The sequence below is a fragment of the Camarhynchus parvulus genome, chromosome 9 (genome assembly GCF_901933205.1).
Source record: "Camarhynchus parvulus chromosome 9, STF_HiC, whole genome shotgun sequence".
NCBI lineage: Eukaryota > Metazoa > Chordata > Aves > Passeriformes > Thraupidae > Camarhynchus > Camarhynchus parvulus.
The window spans coordinates 15,426,324-15,448,591 of record NC_044579.1 but is presented as its reverse complement, the minus strand read 5'-3'; the positions used below and the strand labels follow the sequence as shown (position 1 = coordinate 15,448,591).

Sequence of the window (22,268 nt, the reverse complement as noted above, 5' to 3'; positions counted from 1 at the left end):
AGATGATGAATTAGTAGGGAGTAACTGGGGTACCAAAGGTATAAATGCTGAGTAATCTTCCCCTACCATAAACAACAAGTAGTATGGCCTAAGTTTCCCTGATATTTATATCACAAGAGTAACTTTTGAATAGCTTTGAAACAAAAAATGTGGTGACCTGATCAATAAAAATAAAGCAAAAATAAAAATTTCTCACAGCAAACTCCTTTCTTTGCACAAGATTCAGGACTGTTGGTGACTTACTTTAAAATGACTAGGGACAGGTAACTGCTTCAAGAAAACACAATTACATCATGTGAGTTCTGTCTCTGACAACACTATTTTTTAAATTTTATTTTTCAGTTTTCATTTCATCCTGTGGTATTGCACAGCTGTCTGCCATTTGTGTTTTTTTAGATGGCTGAAAATTGTTTTGTAGTTCACTTGAAGCATAATCAGTGCAGTGTTGTGGATCCCTGTCAAGTCAGATGATGGTAGCAGAAGTATAGCTACACAGAGCACACAGGTCACCAGCAAACAAGGGAAGACAATGAGCCTTTTATTGGGCTCTGAATGCCTGCTTGGAATGGCTGCTGATGTTCAAAGCATTGTGTGCTGCTTCAGACAGAAATATGTGCCTTTCCTTGGTTTCTGGTGTGGTTCTAAAACTTCGTAAGATACAGCTTTCTAAAGGACTTAAGTCGCAATTGTGTAGGTTGGAAAAAACCTTTAAGATCATCAAGCCCAACTGCAGTAGGAAGACAAAACAGCCTTTTTTTGGCATAAGCATGGTCTGAAATGCCCTTATGAGGATGTGATTTACCCTTCATATTCCAGTCATGTTGTACACCCACTTAAAATCTTACGTTTTCTTTCCATCATTCCCACTAATGCAAACTACTCTTATCTATTGTGGGTGTCTGGTTTTGGTTTAAGACATGTCCATTTTAAGAACTTCTAAGAAATTGTACTTCCTCTGAAAACTCTTTAGGTTAAGAAACCTAGGTGGAATTTAATTTGCATTTAGGTGTGGTAAATGTTTTACGCTGTGTTTGTACAGCTCTTGCAGTCAGACTCTGGTACAGTGAGAATGTCTTGCTGAAGTGTGTGTGACTAAGTAGGTTCTTTGGCTTAGTGGTTGTCCATTAATAAAACTGGTAGTAAAATTGGTTGCCCATTTAGTAAAACTGTTCTCTGTGCTACCAGCAGCAGAAGAACACAGAGTGCCTGGCAGTTTGTTTAAATTAATTACAGTAGTGACTTAAGGCATATTTCACTTGTTACTTCCTTTTGTGGTTAGGTATTTAGAAGGAATTAGTTGCTCCAGGAAACACTTTTGGAAGCCTGAAAGGTTTTCTGAAGGTTTGCAGAAATTGCAGTGCAATGACAAGAGCTGATGCCTTTAAGAAGCTTGCATCATTTTAAACGAACAGGTGTTTGTTCAGCACAGTCCTCCTCCGTTCCTCTTTGCATATTCATAGAACTGGATTACTATGGCTCTGTAGCTGCTAATGATCTGAAGTCACACAGCACCTTGTTTTCTGAATCCTCACAGAAATTGCCTGTAGTGGTCATGATGGCCTGAGACATTGACACGGAGCTATGGTGGTTTTTTGGTTTGCATTGTTTGTTGTTGGGGCTGTTTGCTTGTTTGTTTTGAGGGTTTTTTGTTTGGTTTTCTTCCCCCCTTACTCCAAATGCTTAGGCACTTCAGGGGAAGATGAAGCAGAAAACTGGGAGGGAGAAACATGAAAAACTGGGTTGTGGTTTGTTGCTGTGAGTTGATCTCCTCCAGGTTTCAATGGTAGCAGTGACATGGTAATTGTGATGAGTTTCTTTGATCTGGCTTGTTTTGGATGGCAGGAGAAGGAGAAGTAATTGGATGGTCTGGTATGGGTGGGGAAGAGGCCTCCTCTGTCATTTGCCAGCACATCTCAGGCTGGGTGCAAACTGATAATCATGGTAGAGCCCCAAGTGTTACAGTGCTGGGTGCGGAATAAAGTAGGGACTGTTGTAACATTTGTCTTTCTGCTTGTCTGAAATTAAGCACAATTTTTATTTTCTTCAGTGTTTCCTGATGTTCTTTCCACTATTGAAGTTGGAGTTGGAAAGGGGCTGTGTAGATTTGAGCACCACCAACTCCTGCTGCTAGAGATTCTGTAAATAGCCACAAGCAGGACTTCTCTTCCTCCTAGCAATCATATGACTGCTGCTTGTATAGTTATACTCACAAATCTAAGTATGGAAATACTACTGCTGGCTCACTTCAGGCTATTCACTGCAAGTTTAAAGCTACACACACAAATATTCTGATTTTATATGTTTTGTCACCAAAAAGTAGTGAAAGACTGATACTGTTAAAACAGTGATTCTTGATATTAGCTTTTACTTTAGAACAGACTTGGACTTTTTGGACTAAGGTTGTCTTCTAATTTTGTATGAAGATGTATTAAGCAAATAACTAAGCTTCATTTCATCTATTATTATACTGTAAGTGACTGTTTAATTTTGAGAACTCAAATCAGTGCATTGAACTTGATCCTGTTGTGGAGTACAATTGCAGAATGAATGCAGAATTGCTGAGTTTGAGGTAGTAACTACTGATCTTAGCTCTAAATTAGCTATAGAAGTACTCATTTAAAAATATCTTTTGATCATTAAATCTGTTTCCTGTTGTTGTTTGTCTCTATCCAGTAGGTAATGATAATGTTGGTAATGAAGACTGTTAGGTGTTGAATATGCAATTGGACTATTTAGAGCTGAAACATCAAATATGAAATACATAGTTAGGATGTCTGCCTAGTATCTCTAATGCTGAGCAATCTTTGAAGTGACCTATAAGATTTATCATGTTTGCCAAGTAGTTTGGGGAAGATGCTGAAGTGGGAGTATCACAGCTTCTACCTTGATTTGCCAGCTTTCAGAGCAATCAGTTTTGCAGCTCTTGGTTGTTAGACCCTGAAGGTCACTGGGGACAATGTTGAAAACCTGACAGTTGCAGGGATAGAGGGCATGTTTGTAGTAGGCAGGTAGGAGGCATGGTCAGGGCTATTTCAGAAAGGGTGTGGGAAGAAAAGGTATGCATCATAAAAACAAAGCCTTTTTGACTCTGCTTCTCTTGAAGAAACCTGTTCTAAAAGGGCACTGTGATTTTTGAGAGCAGCTAATGTTTGGTGTTATTGTTAGGGCGCATATTCAGGTTACTTGCAGAATAGTCTGAAGGGCTTAAAACATTTCAGGTTAAAATTCCTACATCTTCTTTAGTTTTGAGAACACCTTTCCTCTTGTTTTGCTCAGGAATTAAAGCTTGAACATACTGAGAATTTTGCAAGTGGTTAAACTTTTGCTCACTCACAACTACAATTAGAAAATGAAATTAGAGCAAGAGTATTTTTACCCTTTATCTCATACCATCACTCAAATGTATATAGTATTGTAGAAACTACATCATGGTAACAAAGTCTGTGGAAAACACAGTTCTTGTGCTCAAATAGTAATTAAAAGTATAAATACTGAACCTTGGATTCTTTAAAATCTACCATTTGAGGCTTAAGGCATATGGAATCTGTTGAAACAGTTTTAAGCCCTGAAGAACAGTAAGGGAATGTGTAGAATAAGGTGAAGGAGAAGAATCTTAAAGATTGCAAGTAGAAATCAGGTGCTTTGCATTTCATGAGCACATTCTACAAATACTTTGTAAAAGGAGTGTTGAATGGTGAAATTGGATGCTGGGATCTGCTTGTCCTGCTGTGACAGGCAACTTCACAGGTATTTAGACCAATACATGGTGCACCAGTTGGTTGTTACAGCAGTTCAGTCTGGAATATAAATTATACAGCCACACACTTTAATGGTTTAATGTATTAACAGTAGTAAACTTAAATAAGTTTTGAATTAAGGTATTTTCTCTGATTAATCTGTGTTGTGGTTTTTTCATTAAGGTGTGCAAACAGATTTGGCTAGGCCTATTTGATGATAGATCATCAGCAATTCCAGACTTCAGGGATCCACAGAAAGTAAAGGAATTTCTACAGGAAAAATATGAAAAGAAAAGATGGTAAGATACCTTTACTATTATAAAGATTGCCCCTATGATGATAAGTGAAGATGGACTGTTTGCTCTCATTTTGAATGTTCTTTCTTTCTTTGAGTGTGCTCTTCAGACTAGATTACACAGCTCTGTAAAGTGAAGTGATTTCTGAGCTTTATGTAGAGCTCCTATAGGAAGCAGAGAAGACAAACTAAACAAGTTTCTCAGTGTTCATATTGATGGAACAGAAATGGCTTAAGAGGATGTCAGCAACAGTCTAAAGTAACAGTTTTGCAAACTGTTATTTCCCATCTGATTTATTAGTATGGGAAAGACATGTTTTGTATTGAATAAGTGCTAAAAATATTGATGACTTTAAATTCTAGTCCATTAAAAAAAACCTCTGTCATATTTAAAGAATAGGTACTTTGCAAACTACTGATACAGTCTGTTGCAGGATCAGGGTTTCAGTAACAAAGCTGAGATCTGCCAGTTCTCAACTTCAGACTCAAGAACTTCTCATGTGAAACTTGTAAAAACCATTGCTCTTCTTGCATGTAGGTATGTTCCTCCAGAGCAAGCAAAGGTGGTGGCATCAGTCCATGCATCCATCTCGGGCTCTTCTGCCAGTAGTACAAGCAGCACACCTGAGGTGAAGCCGCTCAAATCTCTCTTGGGAGAAGCTGCACCCGCACTGCACTTAAACAAGGGCACACCTAGCCAAGTGAGTAATGATTGCTGAGGGGCACAGAACTGTTTGCAGTCCTTGTTACTCTTTCAGTGACAAACATTCTTGCAGTAACAGCTGCTGTGATCAGCAGGAACTAATGTGATCACTGTATGTTGTATATTTTACTGAAGTATATATATGTTTGCAGATCACATACTAAATGAAGTTTGTTTCTCTTGACCAAATTGATTTTTAATGGTTATTTTCAGTAAATAGAGTTCTCCATTGTGATAGGATTAATTAATTGTCTTTTGCATAAATACCTCTAACGTTTAGACCTAATGTGTTATATTTTAATTTTTGCATTTTCTCTCTGAAAATAAGAGAACTACTGATGTTGTTAACTGTGAGATTAGTAGTGACTATGTGGATGAAAGCATGTCATATTTATTATGGCTTCCTGTGCATTCTGAAACTATCTTATGCTGTAATGTAAAGTCAAACAACACTGTGTACTTAGATTTTTGGAGGGAAGACGGTTTGTTTGAAAACTGCCATCAGGATATAGGCAATTCTTAAATGGACCTCTTTTAACTCAAACAGTAGAAAATTGCAACTTCAAGCCTTGCTATTAAATTCTTCAATTTTTCTCTCTTATACTGAATTCTAATGATTTTTTCAGAATGTAGTGAATAAATATTTTCTGTCTTGTAAAATTAAGTTTTATTGCTTGCATTTGTACAGTATTTACAGTTTCAAATGCAAAATCTGAAGTTGCTAATAATATCTTGCTACTTTAGTCTTCTGGGTGCTATTAAACCATGTAAATCCGCAAGAGTTCCTTTAAGAGCCAGAGTAGTAGTATATAAATAGTCTTCCTCATACTATGGGAGGAGGGTGTGTGCTACATACAGCATCTTAAACTTCAGCAATAAATGTCTTATTAAAGAAATAAGCTTAGTCCAGCCTTCTAATATTTTGTAAATGTCAGTTTGGTAAAATACCACCTTTTTGTACTAGCTAATTGAAATCTTGTTTGTAGTCTCCTGTTGTAGTTCGATCTCAAGGACAGCAGCAACAAGAAAAGAAACAATTTGACCTCCTCAGTGACCTTGGCTCAGATATCTTTGCTGCTGCCCCTCCTCAGTCAACTGCTACAGCGAATTTTGCTAATTTTGCACACTTCAACAGTCATACAGGTAGGTATTTGGACCCCTGTATCCCTTTTAATTGTATGAAATGTAGTTTCAATTTTGATGGCTTTTGACTAAACTTCATGAGATGTATGTAATCTCTGTGGAATGTTGTATTGTTGAAAGTTTCTTTCGGGTCTTTATAAAGAAAGGTTGAAGACATAAAGACTGACAATTCTGCTTTGGGAAGTGGGGGTTGCTATAGCTATTCTGTAGGATATGTATGATTACAGTGTTTCTGCCTACTGCTCAACTTTAGGTTCTTTGGGGGAGAGAGTGAGAGGATGAGTAATAAATTGTTGAGAGAAGCTGATATTAGACCTTCAATTTTATTTCTGAAAATTATTAGGAAGAGCATTCATGAAAAGCAAGCAGATAGAGAGACTTTAAAGGAGTTCAAATACTTTGATAATAACTGCCAATTTGTCAAAGGAAAAACCAAGGCTTGCCCAGTTTAAAGAGTGACCTCATCTTTTGTGTCTGTCTGTTTAAAAGCTGAGTACTGCCCATGTGAGCAGTATTCTGTAGTTTCGGGAAGGATAAACAAGTCTTGAGCATATGTATTGACTGAGGAAAGAGGATAGGCCTTGAATTCTTAGAGGATGACTTCAGTAAAATATATTGAACCCTCAGGGTTTTTTTTTTTTCCAGCCAAAGACCAAGAGCCATAGAAGTGTATGCTAAAGACAAAGTCAATTCTGTGGTCACTGAAGTTTCTTGTTGCTAGCTTGCCTTGTAGTTGTGGGAAAGTACCTTTGCCTGCCTGGTCTGAATGGGCTTTTCATCTAGTTGTTCTGAGAGAAACTGCGATGCTGCTAAGCTACTCAGAAGAAGAGAGATTTCTTGCAAATCAGTCCTGAAACTGTTAACAGCCAAAACTATCATAGGCTGGACTTAAGGTTCACACCTGAGGAGCTGAGCAAAATACCAAGATTTATCCAAATTAATGTGAAATAAATGTCTGAATTCAGTAACACTGCAACACCAATTGTTATTCTCTGTGTTCTGTAAAATCCTTGAAATTAGATTTCATGTTAATCATAATTTTGGGGGTGTTTTTAACTGGGAGAACTTGTGCTGGCCAATGCTGCACAGTGTTACTGAAAAGGCTGCAGATGGTTAATTTTTTCTAATAATTTCTTTCCAAACTTGTTGCTGAATGATTCTTTATTTATATACCCTTTATTATTCTTAGTGATTTTTAGGAGATGAAAATTCCATTAAAGCAGTATTTCAATACTGTGTTCCAAATCTAGGTAAAATTCCACTGTGTCTCTGCTGGGTAATTTTTAGAGGGATAGAAAGCTGTAGGAGCACTCCAGAATAAATAAAATCTGAGGAGAGAGTCTCTTAATTTCTGGTCGCAAACTACCCATTGCAGTCATTCCCATGACTTCTTACCTTAAGTTTTAGAGCCCCAAGCAGTATCAGGGCTAGTAAATCAGTTTCTAAAAGGCAGAAACCTGATTCTGAGTGTGTGATAGCTGAACATGTATTGCAGACTTGCTACCTGAGGGTGTTTTCTGACTTGCTGTAGTAAAATGCTTGTAAGGCATGTCTTAGTGTGCAGTAAGTACAGGGTAGTGTTAGTGAAATGAGTAACAAAATGTTACAGACTCTTCCTTTGGAACACAAGGACGGTTGATCAGTCTGCCAGCTTTGGTAAAACAGAGTTTGAAATGCTCATTAAGGAGCTGTATAAACATGTAATTTTTGTTAGCAATTACACACTGCTAAGGAGGATGGGAGAATTTGCACTTAGTCCAGCACTACTTTCTCAACGTTTACAGTCTGGTCTTCTTGTTTTAGGGCTTGGTTTTAGCTATGTGTATAAAGCATGGAGTTTTTTCCCTCCCTGTACACAATACCAACTAAATCACTGAAGAGACCAGCAAACTTAAGATCCTTCAGTATAAGTTACTGAGTGTGGCAGCTGATAGGAAAATATTAACAAATTTGTGCTGTAATCTGTGAAGTGTAGGTGTAAATCTTGAAAATGATGCAGGAACTGCACTTTGTGATATGTTTCTGTTTTCCAAGTTCTTTAATGTATTAAGCTGGTTCAGGATATTGTTGCTTATTGAAGGGGAAACATACTGACCTTATGTTTGCTATTGGTATTTAATTTACAAAGTTCTGTAATTTCTGCAAAATCGAGATTTTGATTTGTCTGTAGTTTACAGATTGGTAATCACAACAAGGATCAATATTTTTGGTATGCAAATTTCTTAAAAACTGGTGACCTGCACAAAAGATTTTATAAAGGTGTAGTGACACAACACCACTCTATTACAGATAACATGGAAGAAGAGGCATTATCTAGAAAAAACAAAATATTATAAGAGTTATTTTGTAGAGATTTTTTTTTTACTTTAGGTATATGTAGATTTTATTTTAGTTTTTTCTGTTTTGCAGTGTTTCATGCCTTTATTACATAGGAGGTAGTACAAACCTAACAGAAGAAACTGCAGAGATTGTAGGAGCAGCTGGCATTGCCATGACTGGTGTTGTCATCCCTGGCTGTAGCCAACTGGCTTTTGTACTGCCTTGTTGGTCTGCAGTGTCAAGGGCAGCTGTAAATCCATGGCAATCTGCAACCCCTAGCAGTTCCTGAGCTTACTTTGGATTGTTCTTGGGTTTTTGTGTGGAGAACTGAATTTTGGAATTGGCAGTTTATGTATTGTCCAGGTGTAGGAGAGTACAAGTGTTGCCTGGTCTTTACTTTTGTGTCACATTGACAAAGGTTGACATTTTATTGCATAAAATAAAACAAGATTAATATCAGAGTACTCTGCTGAAGAGGCTTTACAGCAGTACTATTTGAACATGGGCTCACTTGAAGGTCATCCTTTCTGTGTCAGCTGATACAGTAAAATGAAGTGTTTTGTAATGTAATACACTTCAGTTTTTAATTTGGGCCCAAAAGATATTTCATTTAAGATTCCTGAAATAGTTTTCTGTTTGTGTGAGTGGTTAAAATGAGTTATCTTGCCCTTATTCTAGAAGTGACATTTACGTATTTAATCCTCTTTGGTCAACTAAACATCAGTCTCTTGCCTCCCCAATTGATGCATTAGGATGAAAGTATCGCTTTCATTTTTAAAGTAAATTCTTAATCTATTCCTATTAAAAAACTACTGGTTTAAACACCAAAACAGCTCAAACTTTGGGATTTGGAGTCTGTAAAATGCTGTTTGAACCAATACAGAGGATATCATAGAAGTAATTTTTTGTCTGTTTGTGTCAACTTCTTGCACACTTCAAAAGTGAAAATAACTTTCCCAAGATCTTGCTTTCACTTTTTTTTTCTCCTTGCTGACTCTTACACTGTGGTGGGTTCCAGGTGCCCAAGGGGCTGTGTGTTCACTCTCCCATCAGCAGGCTTGGGGAAGACACGAAAAAGCTGATGAATCAAGAGGGAGTAACTGGGCAAACCAGACTTGACTTAGTTTGTTGACACTTAAAAATAGAGTAGGATAGTAAAAAAATAAAACCAAACTCACCTTCATCCCTTCTTGTGGGGTGTAATTTCACTCCTGACCATTTTAGCCCTTCCTCATGAGGGGGCTGGGGAATGGGCATTGCAGTTAAATCGTAAGATTTTGTCTCTGTTGCTACTTCTTCCTCACGCTGTTTCGCTGCTCCAGTGTGGGGTCCCTCCCCTGCAGTGGGATATCCTCCTCAAACTTCTTGGAACGTGAGCCCTTGCCATGGGTGTCAGTTCTTCCTGAACTGCTTCAGCATGGGTCCTTCCCATGGGGTGCTGTCCTTCAGGCAGGGTCACAGCTCCTGCCAGAAAACTGTTCCAGCAGCAGCTTTCCATGAGCTCCAGCCTCCTCATGCCCTCCCTACCTGCTCTGGCATGGCTCCTCCAGGGCTGCAGTGTGAATGTTACACCATGGTCCTTCATGGGCTGCAGTGGGACAGCCTTCCTTACCATGGTCTTCTCCATGGGTCTGGAGCGTGTCCTTCCCTCCCTCTTAGCTGACCTTGGTATCTGCAGTGTTTTCTCTTGCATTTTCCTCACTCCTCTCTGGCACAGCTGCTGCACACTGGTTTTTAACCTTTTTAAACAGAGTGCTCCAGCCAGCACTGCTGGTATCCTTAGCTTTGGGCAGTGGTGGGGCAGTCTTGGAGCTGCAGCAGCTGTGCAGCAATGGGGGCAGCTTCTGTTCACTCCTCACAGGGACCACCCTGGCTGCTCCCTGCTGCCAAAACCATGCTCTGTTACCTAATGCTTATGCACATGCTTTATTAAATGTGGTATCAAGTCCAGCCAAACCTCACTCTCTCCCAGAGTACTCTGGGAAGGAAAGTGCAGGCACTTCCCTGCTAATTTATATTAGCAGCATTGTGGAGTACAGTAGTTTGTATTAAAGTGTCCTTTCAGTTTATAAGTTTGTAGTACAGATATTTTTGAATAGAAATTAATTTAAATAATACAACTTTTAATTAGCACTATCAGATTATTAAGTTACAGTACTTCAGCAATCAGCATAATTTATTCTCTTTGTATATATTTAATCTGCAAAATCTCTCCAGAATAAACAAATTCTAACCTGAAAATATAATGTATTGCCATCTGTTATTCCAGAAGGTGTTGTGTGAGCTTTCTTTAGATAGTAATTCAAGTTATCTTTATAAAAAGGTTTGGTTTGCATTTGATTAAAAACATTTTTTCGTTTCTTGCTTATAATAGAGTTTAAGGGCTTCTGTGGAGCTTATGAGTTAGGTGTGCACTTCCTGTTGAGTCTACAGATGGTTGAATGTCCAGCTGGTTAAAATTACATTAGTGTTAACTTCTATTTTCTCCTATAGTATGGCATGAAAGGAAGGCAAAAACAGAAATTTTATTTGAAATTTCCTTGGATTTAATTTTGTGGATACACTATGAATGCTATCTTCTTGCCACTGGCATTGATTTTCCGTATTTCTGTACTCTGATTTAGTCTTTTTAAAGACTGAATTTTCCAGTTAAATGAGTTTATAAGCCTAGCCAAAGCTATTCAAGCTGTGCCAACCAAAATTCACCTGAGGAAGAAGCGCTTGGTGTATGAGGAATTTGAATTGCCAGTATGTTACAAGAATACCTTCTGATTTTTATGCACAAAGAAATATTTAGTTAGCCCACAAGTTCTGGTTTTGGAAACTAGGTATTCTGTACTTTATGGCTGTTTTTCCCTGAGCAGCCAGCACTGCAAGCACTGAGAGTTAAGCTGGAGTGGATTCCATTGGGTCAGGCAGTTGTGAGCAGCAACTTGTGTGGGAAGGACAGAAGTAGCATTAACTGATACAGCTCTGTGAAGGTGATTTGTGAGAGCTTGTTCAAAGACAACTTTACATTGTAGAATAACATGTAATTTTCTTCATGTCAAAAGCAGCACATGGTAGGACATAACCCTTGAAGGCTGTCATGACCATGAATTCAGTTAATACATCTGTTTTGTGTTTATTTCCCATATCCATTAACATGTTTTGTTCCTTTGCGATTTACAGCGCAGAACTCTGCCAATGCAGGTTTTGCAAACTTTGATGCATTTGGACAGTCTAGTGGCTCGAGTAATTTTGGAGGTTTCCCCACAGCAAGTCAGTCTCCTTTTCAGCCCCAAAATACAGGTAGAAGTCCTAGCACTTTTGATTAATCCTTAATTGAAATAATCCTTACCTTTATGTTGAAAGGTACCGAAGTCGAGTTTTTCTTGCATCTGCCTGCTTTAATGTGATCAAGCCATCTGAAGCTCTGGGGAAACTCAAAATGAATTCCTTGTGTTTGGTGTTGATTTTTTTTTTCCCCTAATGCTACTCAGAAGTCTGATTTATGGCACTGTGTTTGTTAGCTCTACACCTGAAATAACTAAAGATTAAACTCTACTGCTTTTAATAAGTATTGAATTGACTCTGTCTTCTAAGAGAAGCACTTCAGTAGATCCAAAAGGATGTCACAGTACCAAACAAGTGTGTGTCTATGCATATGTATAGCATATGCACACACTTCAATATGTTTGACTTCATGTGTAGAGCCTATTGCTAAGATTTATTTTGCTTTCCTTTAATTTGATCATGCTTTAGAACTTCTGCTTGAGTTTACACTTGCTGTTTGTCTAGATCTTTGGCTGACTGACTTTCTTTTCCTTTTTTTTTTTCTTTTGAGTGTGGTGTTGTTTTAAACTTTTTTTTCAAATTTTCTTTCTCCCTTCTTATGTTAACTTTAACCCACACACAATTTCTGGCTGTCCAGCGTTCAGAACGCTTTCATCTAGCTGCAGTTTTGGTGAATTTACTTCAGCTTTTCCTCTCCAGGCTGTACACAGTAAGTTCCACGCAGTGGAAAACTCAGCTTGCTTCATTTTATGCCATTGTAGTATAGCACTTCCATTCCTACTGTTGCGTATGTACAACTTGTTGCTTATGCTTTTAGAAAGTTGTGTTTCTGAAAGTTCTGTAGTATGAGTGGAATCATCAACCAACTGTTATAAAATGTGATGCATATAATGGAACAACTCATTTAAATTTAAGTATGTGACCTGCCTAGATTAAATTGTCTGGACAATGAGGAGATGGAAGCTTGTGGTGTCATACTTGATCTGAAGTTCAGTTGTATGGACTCTCATCAAATTTATAAAATTGATTTATGTATCTCTGACTTCAGTGGAGATTGTTATAAAAGAGCTGTGTTGTGTCTTCCCCCTAACTTCTTTCCTGATTGGATGCAGTCTAAAACTCTTGAGAACAGAGAACAAAACTCTTTAAACCTGGGCATGAAATGATATAAACTTTTGAACTTCCAGGCACTTTTTTTTTTTTGCTTAGGATTATAGCTGACATCTGAAATGACTAAACATTGAACCACTAAGTAAATGTAAATAGTAGTTATTTGTTAGCCACATATGGTAGGGAAATGAAGCTTCTGTATTTTGAGTATTAAAGATTAATACAAATAAATCTTTTTCCAGGAAGCTTTTATTATTGAAAATACTTTTAACAGCTAAAAATAGCATATAGTTTTCAGGATCAAATTATGACTGTGATTTAAAGTGTTGAAGTTTGAGCTGTTTATTCCTGATATGCAGTCAAAACACTATATTATGATATTTTCTGATGGCCCACTGAACTTTGAAGGAAATGGGAAAGAGCCTAAATGGGTAGGATGGGGCAGGCAAACACATTGCCTCACATAACCACAAAGGGAGGGTTATTGTGCCATCAGTTACAGTTGGAGAGACTTTCTAACTTTGGAGCATTGATCATGTTTAACTTAATTTGTTACAGGTGGAAGTGCTGGATCAGTGAATGCTAATTTTGCTCACTTTGATAACTTCCCCAAATCCTCCAGTGCTGATTTTGGATCCTTCAATGCTTCTCAGAGCAACGCCACAGCAACTGCAGCCAGTAAAGCTGCAGTGAATAAACTGAATCTTCAGTCAGCTGATAAATATGCAGCTCTTGCTAATTTAGATAATATCTTCAGTGCAGGGCAAGGTATTAAACTTTATTGTTTGCCATGGTTATTCTATTTGTGTATAGTTACCACAAGGATGGCTGTCCTTGTCAAAGTACTGTAACAGTATTTCAAAATTTCTCTTCTTTAAGAGATCAGCAGAATTTTGTGTCAGTGTACCCTTAAATGTGCAAGATATGAGTTTTAAGACATCATTCCAAACAGATGTCATTAGAAGACTGCTTTTTGGGAACCTATTTCCCATCAAGATGAGTAATTCAAAATAAAAATATCTAAATAATCATTGCTTCAATAATGAAAACATACAAAAATACAAACACATATTTTATATGTGTACTACAACCTATAGTGGATGCTCTAGAATGGAGAGCTGCAGTTGTTGCAAAGAGCTACCAGAGCAGCTTTCTTACCTCTCTGCCACAATAACAGTTGGCTTTAATTTTTCATAAAATAGTAGCAGTGATATTTGGATTTAGTTGATAGTAAATTGAGGAGAAAAAGCTACTTATTCTGTTACTTAAATGTAGTTCTTCTTGAATGCTGTGTTAAAACTTATGTTCATTTGTACTCCAAGAGGTTTGTTCTGAAATGGATTATTTGAGGTTAGGTGTTCTGTTTGTTTTCTAGTTGAAGATGAATGGATTATTTTTCTGGGAAAACAAAAGCTCTTTGGGGCTACAGAGTACCTATAGAGGCAGGACATTTGCTAACAGCTAATGGCTTGTTAAATACTTTTTCCTCTATTTAATTTTTAAGTCTGCAATCATCTGTGAACTTTCATTTAGTTCTCAATGTCAGCAGGGCAGAAAGTGAAACCATCTCCAGTGTGCTTCATCTGCTTGCATTCTTTCTAGGTGGGAGTGAGCAGGGAAGTGGCTTCAGCACAGCAGTGTCCTCAGCAGGCCCTGCCCTGTCAGCTCCCAACCAGTCAAGTGCATCTTCAGACAAGTACGCGGCGCTGGCGGAGCTGGACAGCGTCTTCAGCTCCACGGCCACCTCCAGCAACGCCTACACCGCCACCAGTAACGTCAGCAGGTATGCTGCTGGGGCTGCTCACTGCCTGCAGCAGCACTCAACAGCTGGAAGGCGTTTCTCAAATCTGTTCTTACCTAAATGGGGAAGCATTGAATGAGTTTAAGGTAGTGCTGAAACTGCATCTCTTGTTTTCAATAATGGCAGGACTGAGGGATAGCACAGTCTAGGAATACTGTCAGCGGAATGTTCTCGGCACCTTTCTAGTCATGACATGCTAAAACTGTTTGGATGGTAGCACTTTGCTCTGCAGAGCATTTGCATGCATACTCAAAATCAGAGGATCATCCCTGAAAAAAGAATTCAGATATTTTTAATGTAAATAGTGCCACCCATTTCTTTTCTGGATCACTGAAGTAACAAATACCAAATGCCTGTTAGAGGCTTAGCATTGCAAGTGCCCCTTAGGCTTTTGCTTTGCAGCCTTTATGCTGTTGGCCTTAGCTCTATATTCCTCCTTCTGCTATTGGTGAAGATGACTTTCCATTGCTCAGCACTAGTGAGAGTGTCTGACCTTGGCATCAGGTACATTGCAGTCTGCAAACTGCACATAAATGTTCATCCCCTTTCTTTTACATGCCAGCAGTAACTGTAAATTGTATTTAATTATTAAACAAGCAATTCTGACTTCACTGAATGAATTGTATAAATTATTTCCAGCAATGCTTTTGGAACAGTACCTGTAGCTGCTACAGCACAGACACAGCCTGCATCTTCAAGTGTGCCTGCTCCATTTGGAGGTATGGAAGTTTTACTGACACCTTTGGGGACCGTAAGCAAGCAATCTACTAATTTTTACTTGATAATGCTCTACTTCGATACCACTGCTATTGAAGCTATTAAAGGTACTATTAACAAAAAAGTACTTCTGTCAAAATAACTATTTTAAATGTATCTTATATATTCCTGATTTTTGGCCTAATTTTAGGTATTTATGTGTCTTTTTATAAAGGCTGTATAGACTTCATATGAGTGAGATTTGCTGTTAGAGAAATGCTTACTTAGTAAAATGTCTTTAATCTTTCAGCAACACCTTCCACAAATCCATTTGTAGCTGCCCCTGTTGCCCCAGTGGCACCTTCAACAAATCCATTCCAGACCAATAGCCGAGGAGCAACAGGTTAGGAAAAAATACACTGAGTGTTTGAGAAACTTTCTTTAAAGAATTGCATTGATTATTTTTCCTATATCTGTGTAATATGTTTCTTAAAGATTTTCTGTATTATCTGTCCCTAGTCTGTTTGACATGTTGTGTGTTTTCTCAGTGTTGAGGTGCAATTCTGGGATTTGAAATAGTGGTAATGAACAATGTCGAAATGATCTATTTGAGCTCTACCTGTTTGTGGTGTATGTATCACCAGCTGGCTTCCTTCTAAGACTATAACCTTGCCTTTAGAGCATGCTTTATAGAAGGTAGCCCTGAAATCAGGGATCTTGAAAGCCCTTCTTTTTAATTTCTTTCTTTATTTCAAAGTGTTGAAAGCTCTCAAAACCAAAGAGCTGGAGCCAGAACAATCCCAAGGCTCTTGGGATGCTAGCTCCTCACCAGTCCCCTTAATTAGTACATTAGTGTCTCTTTTTTAAAGCATATGTTTAATCTTTGCACTCTTTTTTATACTAATTTTCTGTGGCATGATTCTGTAGAATCATAATTCTATGGGCAAAATTTAATCACTTTTTAAGAAAACAAACTTCTACTTCTTCAAAACTATGAAATTGGATTAGATGGCTGCTAAGTTATGCTGATTTTTCTCTCCAGAGCAACTGCTAAATTTTGACACTTTTATCTGTCAGCTGGACTTCAACAGAAGTCTGCTGATGTGTGCATTTTGACATTTGAGATGTGGTTTGCTCAATGATTTAGGTAGGCCGAGTTAAAAACTGATTTGATAAATTTTTGTCCTCTGCTGAAATTACAAGTGCAGATGATGTTCAGCCCCTTTCAGTGTAAGGTGTAAGCTTATGGCTTGTCCTTTTGTGTGTTCTTCCTGCATGAACTTTGCTATTTAGTACATGGGAGATCTATTTTGTAGAGCTTATGGTTTTCTAGTACTAATCTATTGCTGGTCATGCTATTGATGAACTGTTTGGTACATATATGTGTATCTATTTCTCTCTCTATATATATAAAACTCAGAAATGACTGTTCAAGAGTGTATAAATGATTTGACATTGTCTGGTCTCTTTGTGGCTTCCATAAGGCCTCTCGGGAGCAATGCACTCTCACATATTTCCTCAGGCTCATTTTGGTAGGTGGCCACATTTGGTATCAAGTTTCTTGTGGCTAATTGTTCTTGCTTGTAGAAGCTTATTGACAGCTATCTGGTTCTCTGCACAAAGAATTGTGGAAGACTTCTTAAAAATGGAGTGGGTGTGGGTATTTGGCAACTGGGCAGAGGGAGAGAAGAGCATACATAGAGATCCTGTCAAGCAATCAAAACAAAACCATTATTGGTATCATCCATGATCACCATATAGTGCTTACGAATGACTGTTGAAGTTTCTGCCAACAGTAGTTTGATGCCTTTTGGGATATCCCAAGTTCCCTGCTGATTTTGTTGTGCTTCTTTTTGCTGTTTTAGCCAAGTTTGCTGTGGAGTAGCTGCTCTGCTCACTGTAACTTGAGAACAGTGTTGGTACATTAGTTTTGCGTGCACTTGTCTACACTTTGTCTGTACATTGTCTTGCCCTTGAACACTTTTGGGGTAAATACTTCAACTGATAACTAAGCTATATTCATTAAATTTATTTTATTAGCTTTTTTAAACAGTTGAGCTTGCATAAAATGTAGCTTGTAACATTTCAAAAGAGAAGTCCTGTTTAACTAGCATAGAATACCTGGTGTCTGTATTTGTACCAAAAATCTTTCTATGCACTTCTCTTTCAAGAATAACTCCCAAAAGACTGAATAATGGTTTTGTTACTATACTTTTGCACCTCACGTGCTCCTGTTTATTTGCTGAAGGCATGGGGAAATGCTTATGAGCTGTGTGTTCTTTACTTGAAATATTCAGCAGAGAATCAGATGAAAAGTTTTGGGCTCTTTTTGTTTTAAGTTCTACCTCAACAGTAAGAGGGTTTGCTACAGGAACTTTGTATGCAAATAATGTGCATGGTGAGAATCTCCTTAAAGACATTAAAGATGGGATGATAAAAGGGGATGCATGTATCCCTTTGGGTTTTTTTTGGTTTTTTTTTTTAATTTATAACCTCCTGTAGTGCAGCTTGAAGTAGGAAAATCCTTTTGTGCTTTTCTCAGAAGGAGAAAAACAGAGGGGCTTAGGCTGCCTGAACCTGCTTGCTTCTTATGTGTACAGACTTCTACCAGAAAACCTGTGGGGGAAATATATGATAACACTGAGAAGAAAAAATGATTTCCTCTTCAGAAAGTATATCTGAATGTGCTGGATCTACTAAATTTTAAATAACGTCATTCATTTTTAAAGTGTAAAGGCAAATTATGCACCCAGTTGGTGGTGATGGAAGGGAACAAATCAGTTCAGTGGCTGTGGAAATTGAACCAAACTTCTGTCCAGTCACAGAGGGCATTAGAAGACTTTTAACATGGCCTTATAGTAATTTGTTTCATTAAAAAAATGATTTCTTACAAATAATTGTATGTTATTTTTTTGCCTACCAGCAGCAACATTTGGTACTGCATCCATGAGCATGCCGGCAGGATTTGGAACTCCTGCCTCCTACAGTCTTCCTACTAGTTATAGTGGCAACTTCCAGCAGCCCACGTTCCCAACCCAGGCAGCTTTCCCTCAACAGACTGCTTTTGCTCAGCAGCCAAATGGTAGGTGTGCATGTTTTAGATAACCTTGTCTAAATCAGAAACATGGAGATAATGCTCTGTCTATAAGTTGGCAATAACAGGTGGATATTTATTTCTACATGAACTTAACATTACTACATGATAGTAATGTTGATGAAGGGTTCCCACATTGTTGAGGCTCTGTAGATGAGCCTTCTGACTTGGCAGTGTCCAATTGACTAATTACAAAACTGAAATTTTACCAAAATCTCATACTAAAATGGTAAGTATTCCCAGGCTTAAAGGGGTTTAAGGCAAGAAGGGCTGTTTGGGAATGTCTGCAACACGCTATTACACTTTCTCTAACTTCATAGAACAGAGGCAAGAGAAAATTAGAAAGTACTTTCTCCCTGAATTTATATGATATAACATTGAAAAAAGTGCATATGTAGAAATTGGAGATTGATGAGTTGTGGACAGTTGAAAACAAACAGAAACTCAGCCACACTGTTTTACACTTACATTCCTGATCATATTAAAGCAGGATCAGTCCTGCTGATTCTGCAGTTCAAACTTACACTTAATTTTGGCTGGGAGCTGCAGCAAAGAACTCTTTGAACATTGTTTAGTAGTATTAATATTCTTTTGCTTTTCTTTCCAAGGAGCAGGTTTTGCTACATTTGGGCAAGCAAAGCCTGTAGTAACTCCTTTTGGACAAGTTGCAGCTGTTGGAGTATCTAGTAACCCTTTTATGGTGAGTTGTTGCATGTCAATGACTTCTGTATGTCCAAAGAAGAATAGTCTGTAACACTTAATTTAGAGATACACAAAGATTAGGGGGTTTATTGCCTTTAATAGTGGAAGGAAGCATGTGACTCTCCTAACTGCAGCTCACTATTTGGATTATATGCCATTTGTAAGGATGTTCAGATCAAAGCAGAGGTACTTTCATACAGGTTCCCAGATCAGTGTAATTCCAGAGAAGCAGCAAAGAGCAGATTGCAATATAAAACAGAAGTACTCCCCAGCAGGTTGTTTTTTTTTATAGATTCTGTGTTTATTATTTACAATATGGAAAAAAAATCTTAAAATACTTGCCTTAATTTTCTTTGTTCCTTTTCCCCCAGGCTGGTGCACCAACAGGACAATTTCCAACAGGAAGCTCATCAACCAATCCTTTCTTATAGCCTTATAGACACTTTACCCAAAAGAACTCTTATGTGGTCACATAACATCTCTGCGCCTCTTGCACTGTTGTCTTGTTTCACTGATATTAGCTTTAAACACAAAAGAAGTCTTTAAGAAATAAAAATAAAAGCCTGCATTGTGTACCTTTAAAAAGTTTCAAAAAGGAAAAAAAAAACACCCGACACAAAAAGCAAGAAAACCAACCCCCCACCAGGTAATAACGTGCAAAACAGAGGGCTGTGGTAACATCCTTGAACCTGTGAAGTGGCAGGTACAAAGTAGCGGTATCATGTGTATTAAAATTGGCTAATAAGTTATTGCAGATACCACACTCATTATGCTGCAGTACTGTACATATTTTTCTTAGAAAATAGCTATTTGTGCATATCAGTATTTGTAACTTTAACACATTGTTATGTGAAAAATGTTACTGGGGAATAGATCAGCCACTTTAAGGTGCTGTTGTATCTCTTGGAATGAATGAGCTGCATCATTTTAACCATTGGTATTGGAAGTCACGAAGTTAAATTGAAGGTTTGTTCATTTCTCAAAATGTTTTCCTTTCCTAAGAGCTCTTCTATTTATACATGCCTAAATCTCTAATGTTAGAGGGATACCTGTCTGCATAATAAAGCTGATCATGTTTTGCTACAGTTTGCAGGTGAAAAAATAAATATTAGAAAAAAAAACCTGTGTAGCATTATTTCTGTGCAGTAACATGTATTGGATGAAAACGTACACACTGTGTCTTGTACACAGATGAGGTGTCCAAAACAGTGTGCTTAAAGGTGAGCTAAGCTTAAAATTTTCACATGCCTCACTTGGATATGTTTCTTTTTGCCCTTGTGATGAAGCTCGCTGTTCTAGCTCAAGTGGAGTGACCTGTCACACAGGAGAGTGTTAGGTGAGGTTTGGATAGAGTATGTCATGAAGGATACTGGAGGCACTGGGAAGGGTAGTTATTGGAGAGAAGGTTTTCAGCAAAAGACACCTTACTATGGGTAACTAATGACAGGCTCTGAACAAGCCTTAGTTGTGGTCTGAACAGAGCGTGTAACGAGCAGGCCAAGGGACCACAGATGTAATAGCCCTATCTTTATTAAAAACTGATACATATCAGTAAGAGCTCCTGTGGAATATTAAATTTTTTTTTTCATTTACAGAACTATTTCCTGCCATACTACAGTGAAACTTGTAGAGGGAAAAATGTCTGGCTTGTCTTCCTCTGTAACAGTGATAAGATTCAAGGAAAATATAACTGCATCAAAATAGTTGGTGTTTTAAACAGTGATAAATTTGGCTACAGTTCAAGTGTAATACTGGAACTAAGCAAATAATGTAAGTATATTGTGAATACATAAACTGCAAGCTTAAAGGTTTCTGACCAGCTGGAGAATAAAATTCTAACAGCTTTCAAGATAACAGGAATAAATAAGGTGAGATTGACTGTTTTAAAAAGGACACAAAAGTCCATTTGAGATAAACAAAAAAATTCTTCAAGGTAAGACATTTCACTTGTAATTGACTGCCTGAATGTCAGCTAGGTTTTTCTAGGGCATCTGAAAGGTTTGACCTCTGCTTGTAAAAACATTTGTGCTAATGTTTTTGACTTTTGTTGCCTGCCTATGGGGGTTGTAATTTGTTTTTGTTTGTTTTTGTTTTTTAAACTTTGGAGATACCAAGCTGGAGACCGGCAACTTATAAAACGTGCTGCACGTTTTCTGTACTTAAATGTCTGGTTTTGTCCTGTTCGTATATTTAAAACAGGCTTGAAGGCTCTCTTTTGTTTCTGATGGAGACTGCTCAACAGAGTGTGGTGTTCAGTTTAATTCCCAACATTCTCTGGGGAATTCACTGAAGAAATCGCCAGCAACTGGAGGTTTGCAGGGTATTAGTAACACCCTTACTCTCACCACTGTATTTTAGCACAGTGTAAATAGTTGTAATTCTCCCTGTTCCCTAACCTTGGCTGTTTTGGATAGTAAAAGGTAAATGCAGTAGAGTGGGGAACTGCAGGGGTTCAGCAGGGCTTGTGGAATACTTAAAAATGCTTAGTGCAGAGAACTGCACCAAATCAAAGGGATGTCTTGTCAATGAGATGAAAAGTGTTATGAAAGAGCAACAATTCTGTGCCCTCTTCACTTACAGTGGTGTAAATTAGGCTTTGGGCAAGGGCTAATGAGATCAGCATCTATAGAGATTGTCCTAATCCAAATATTACTGCTGAGATACTGAAACTGACTGAAGTATGCAAGGCATCTAGTTTAGAATATACCATAGAAGCAGTGGAATGCTTTATTTTTCATAACTGAATTATGACAGATAAAAGGTTTGCAACTTTTAACTATACACAAGCACACCTCTTTAGTCTGTGTTCACAGATTTTAGATTTGTCCAAGTCCAGATAAGCTGAAGATCTTGTATTGTTTTGAGTCTTCTGTATATTGAGCATTAACTGACACCATTGGTGTTTAGTTGATTAGTTTTTTAAAATAGCTTTATTTACAAAATGAGTTTTTCAGCCCTGATTTTAAATGTTTTATCATGGAGATCTCTGCAGTTATTCCCTCAATTGTTCATGCAAATAGCATAGTTGCCTAAAAACTGTATTTTTATGCTTTAGCTTCAAAGCACTTCACTTGATAACTTTAGGCCCCTTATACAGAATTTCATATGGAGACCTCCTAGATTAGGCTTCAGTCCTAAACATCAGCTGTTAAAAGTGTAAGATGCTAGACTTGCAGGACCATCCTGAGTTCTGTAAGGCACATGTGATGTCCAGTTGAAAAAGTTTTTAAGTTTTCCAAAGGCCTCTGTGACAAATCTTCTGACAAGTCATTTTATGGTTCAACTGCTTTAGATTCCCTGGGCATGTCTGATGGTCTTCTATCAGTAAATAAATTGCCTTAAATTGAAATACTCAGTAGAAGGCAAAGTCCCAAGGTTGTTTTGTGAGTTCC

At 37.8% G+C, this 22,268-nt stretch overlaps 1 protein-coding gene across 6 annotated transcripts in view; it reads left to right on the top strand.

Annotated features, from left to right (window-relative positions):
• Positions 1 to 19,997, top strand: part of AGFG1 (ArfGAP with FG repeats 1) — a 36,037-nt gene extending 16,040 nt beyond the window's left edge. For 2 of the 6 annotated variants that reach the window (XM_030954122.1, XM_030954126.1), the window contains exons 3-14: positions 3,921 to 4,036; positions 4,571 to 4,733; positions 5,722 to 5,878; positions 11,369 to 11,488; positions 12,024 to 12,182; positions 13,142 to 13,351; positions 14,186 to 14,366; positions 15,024 to 15,103; positions 15,391 to 15,483; positions 18,004 to 18,162; positions 18,783 to 18,874; positions 19,248 to 19,997. In XM_030954122.1, coding sequence (XP_030809982.1) covers positions 3,921 to 4,036; positions 4,571 to 4,733; positions 5,722 to 5,878; positions 11,369 to 11,488; positions 12,024 to 12,182; positions 13,142 to 13,351; positions 14,186 to 14,366; positions 15,024 to 15,103; positions 15,391 to 15,483; positions 18,004 to 18,162; positions 18,783 to 18,874; positions 19,248 to 19,307 — 1,590 coding nt within the window. In that variant the 3' untranslated portion in view covers positions 19,308 to 19,997. The remainder of the gene's footprint in view (positions 1 to 3,920; positions 4,037 to 4,570; positions 4,734 to 5,721; positions 5,879 to 11,368; positions 11,489 to 12,023; positions 12,183 to 13,141; positions 13,352 to 14,185; positions 14,367 to 15,023; positions 15,104 to 15,390; positions 15,484 to 18,003; positions 18,163 to 18,782; positions 18,875 to 19,247) is intronic. The other 4 variants (XM_030954124.1, XM_030954127.1, XM_030954125.1 and 1 more) reach the window with 4 other exon arrangements.
• Positions 19,998 to 22,268: the final 2,271 nt, after the last annotated feature.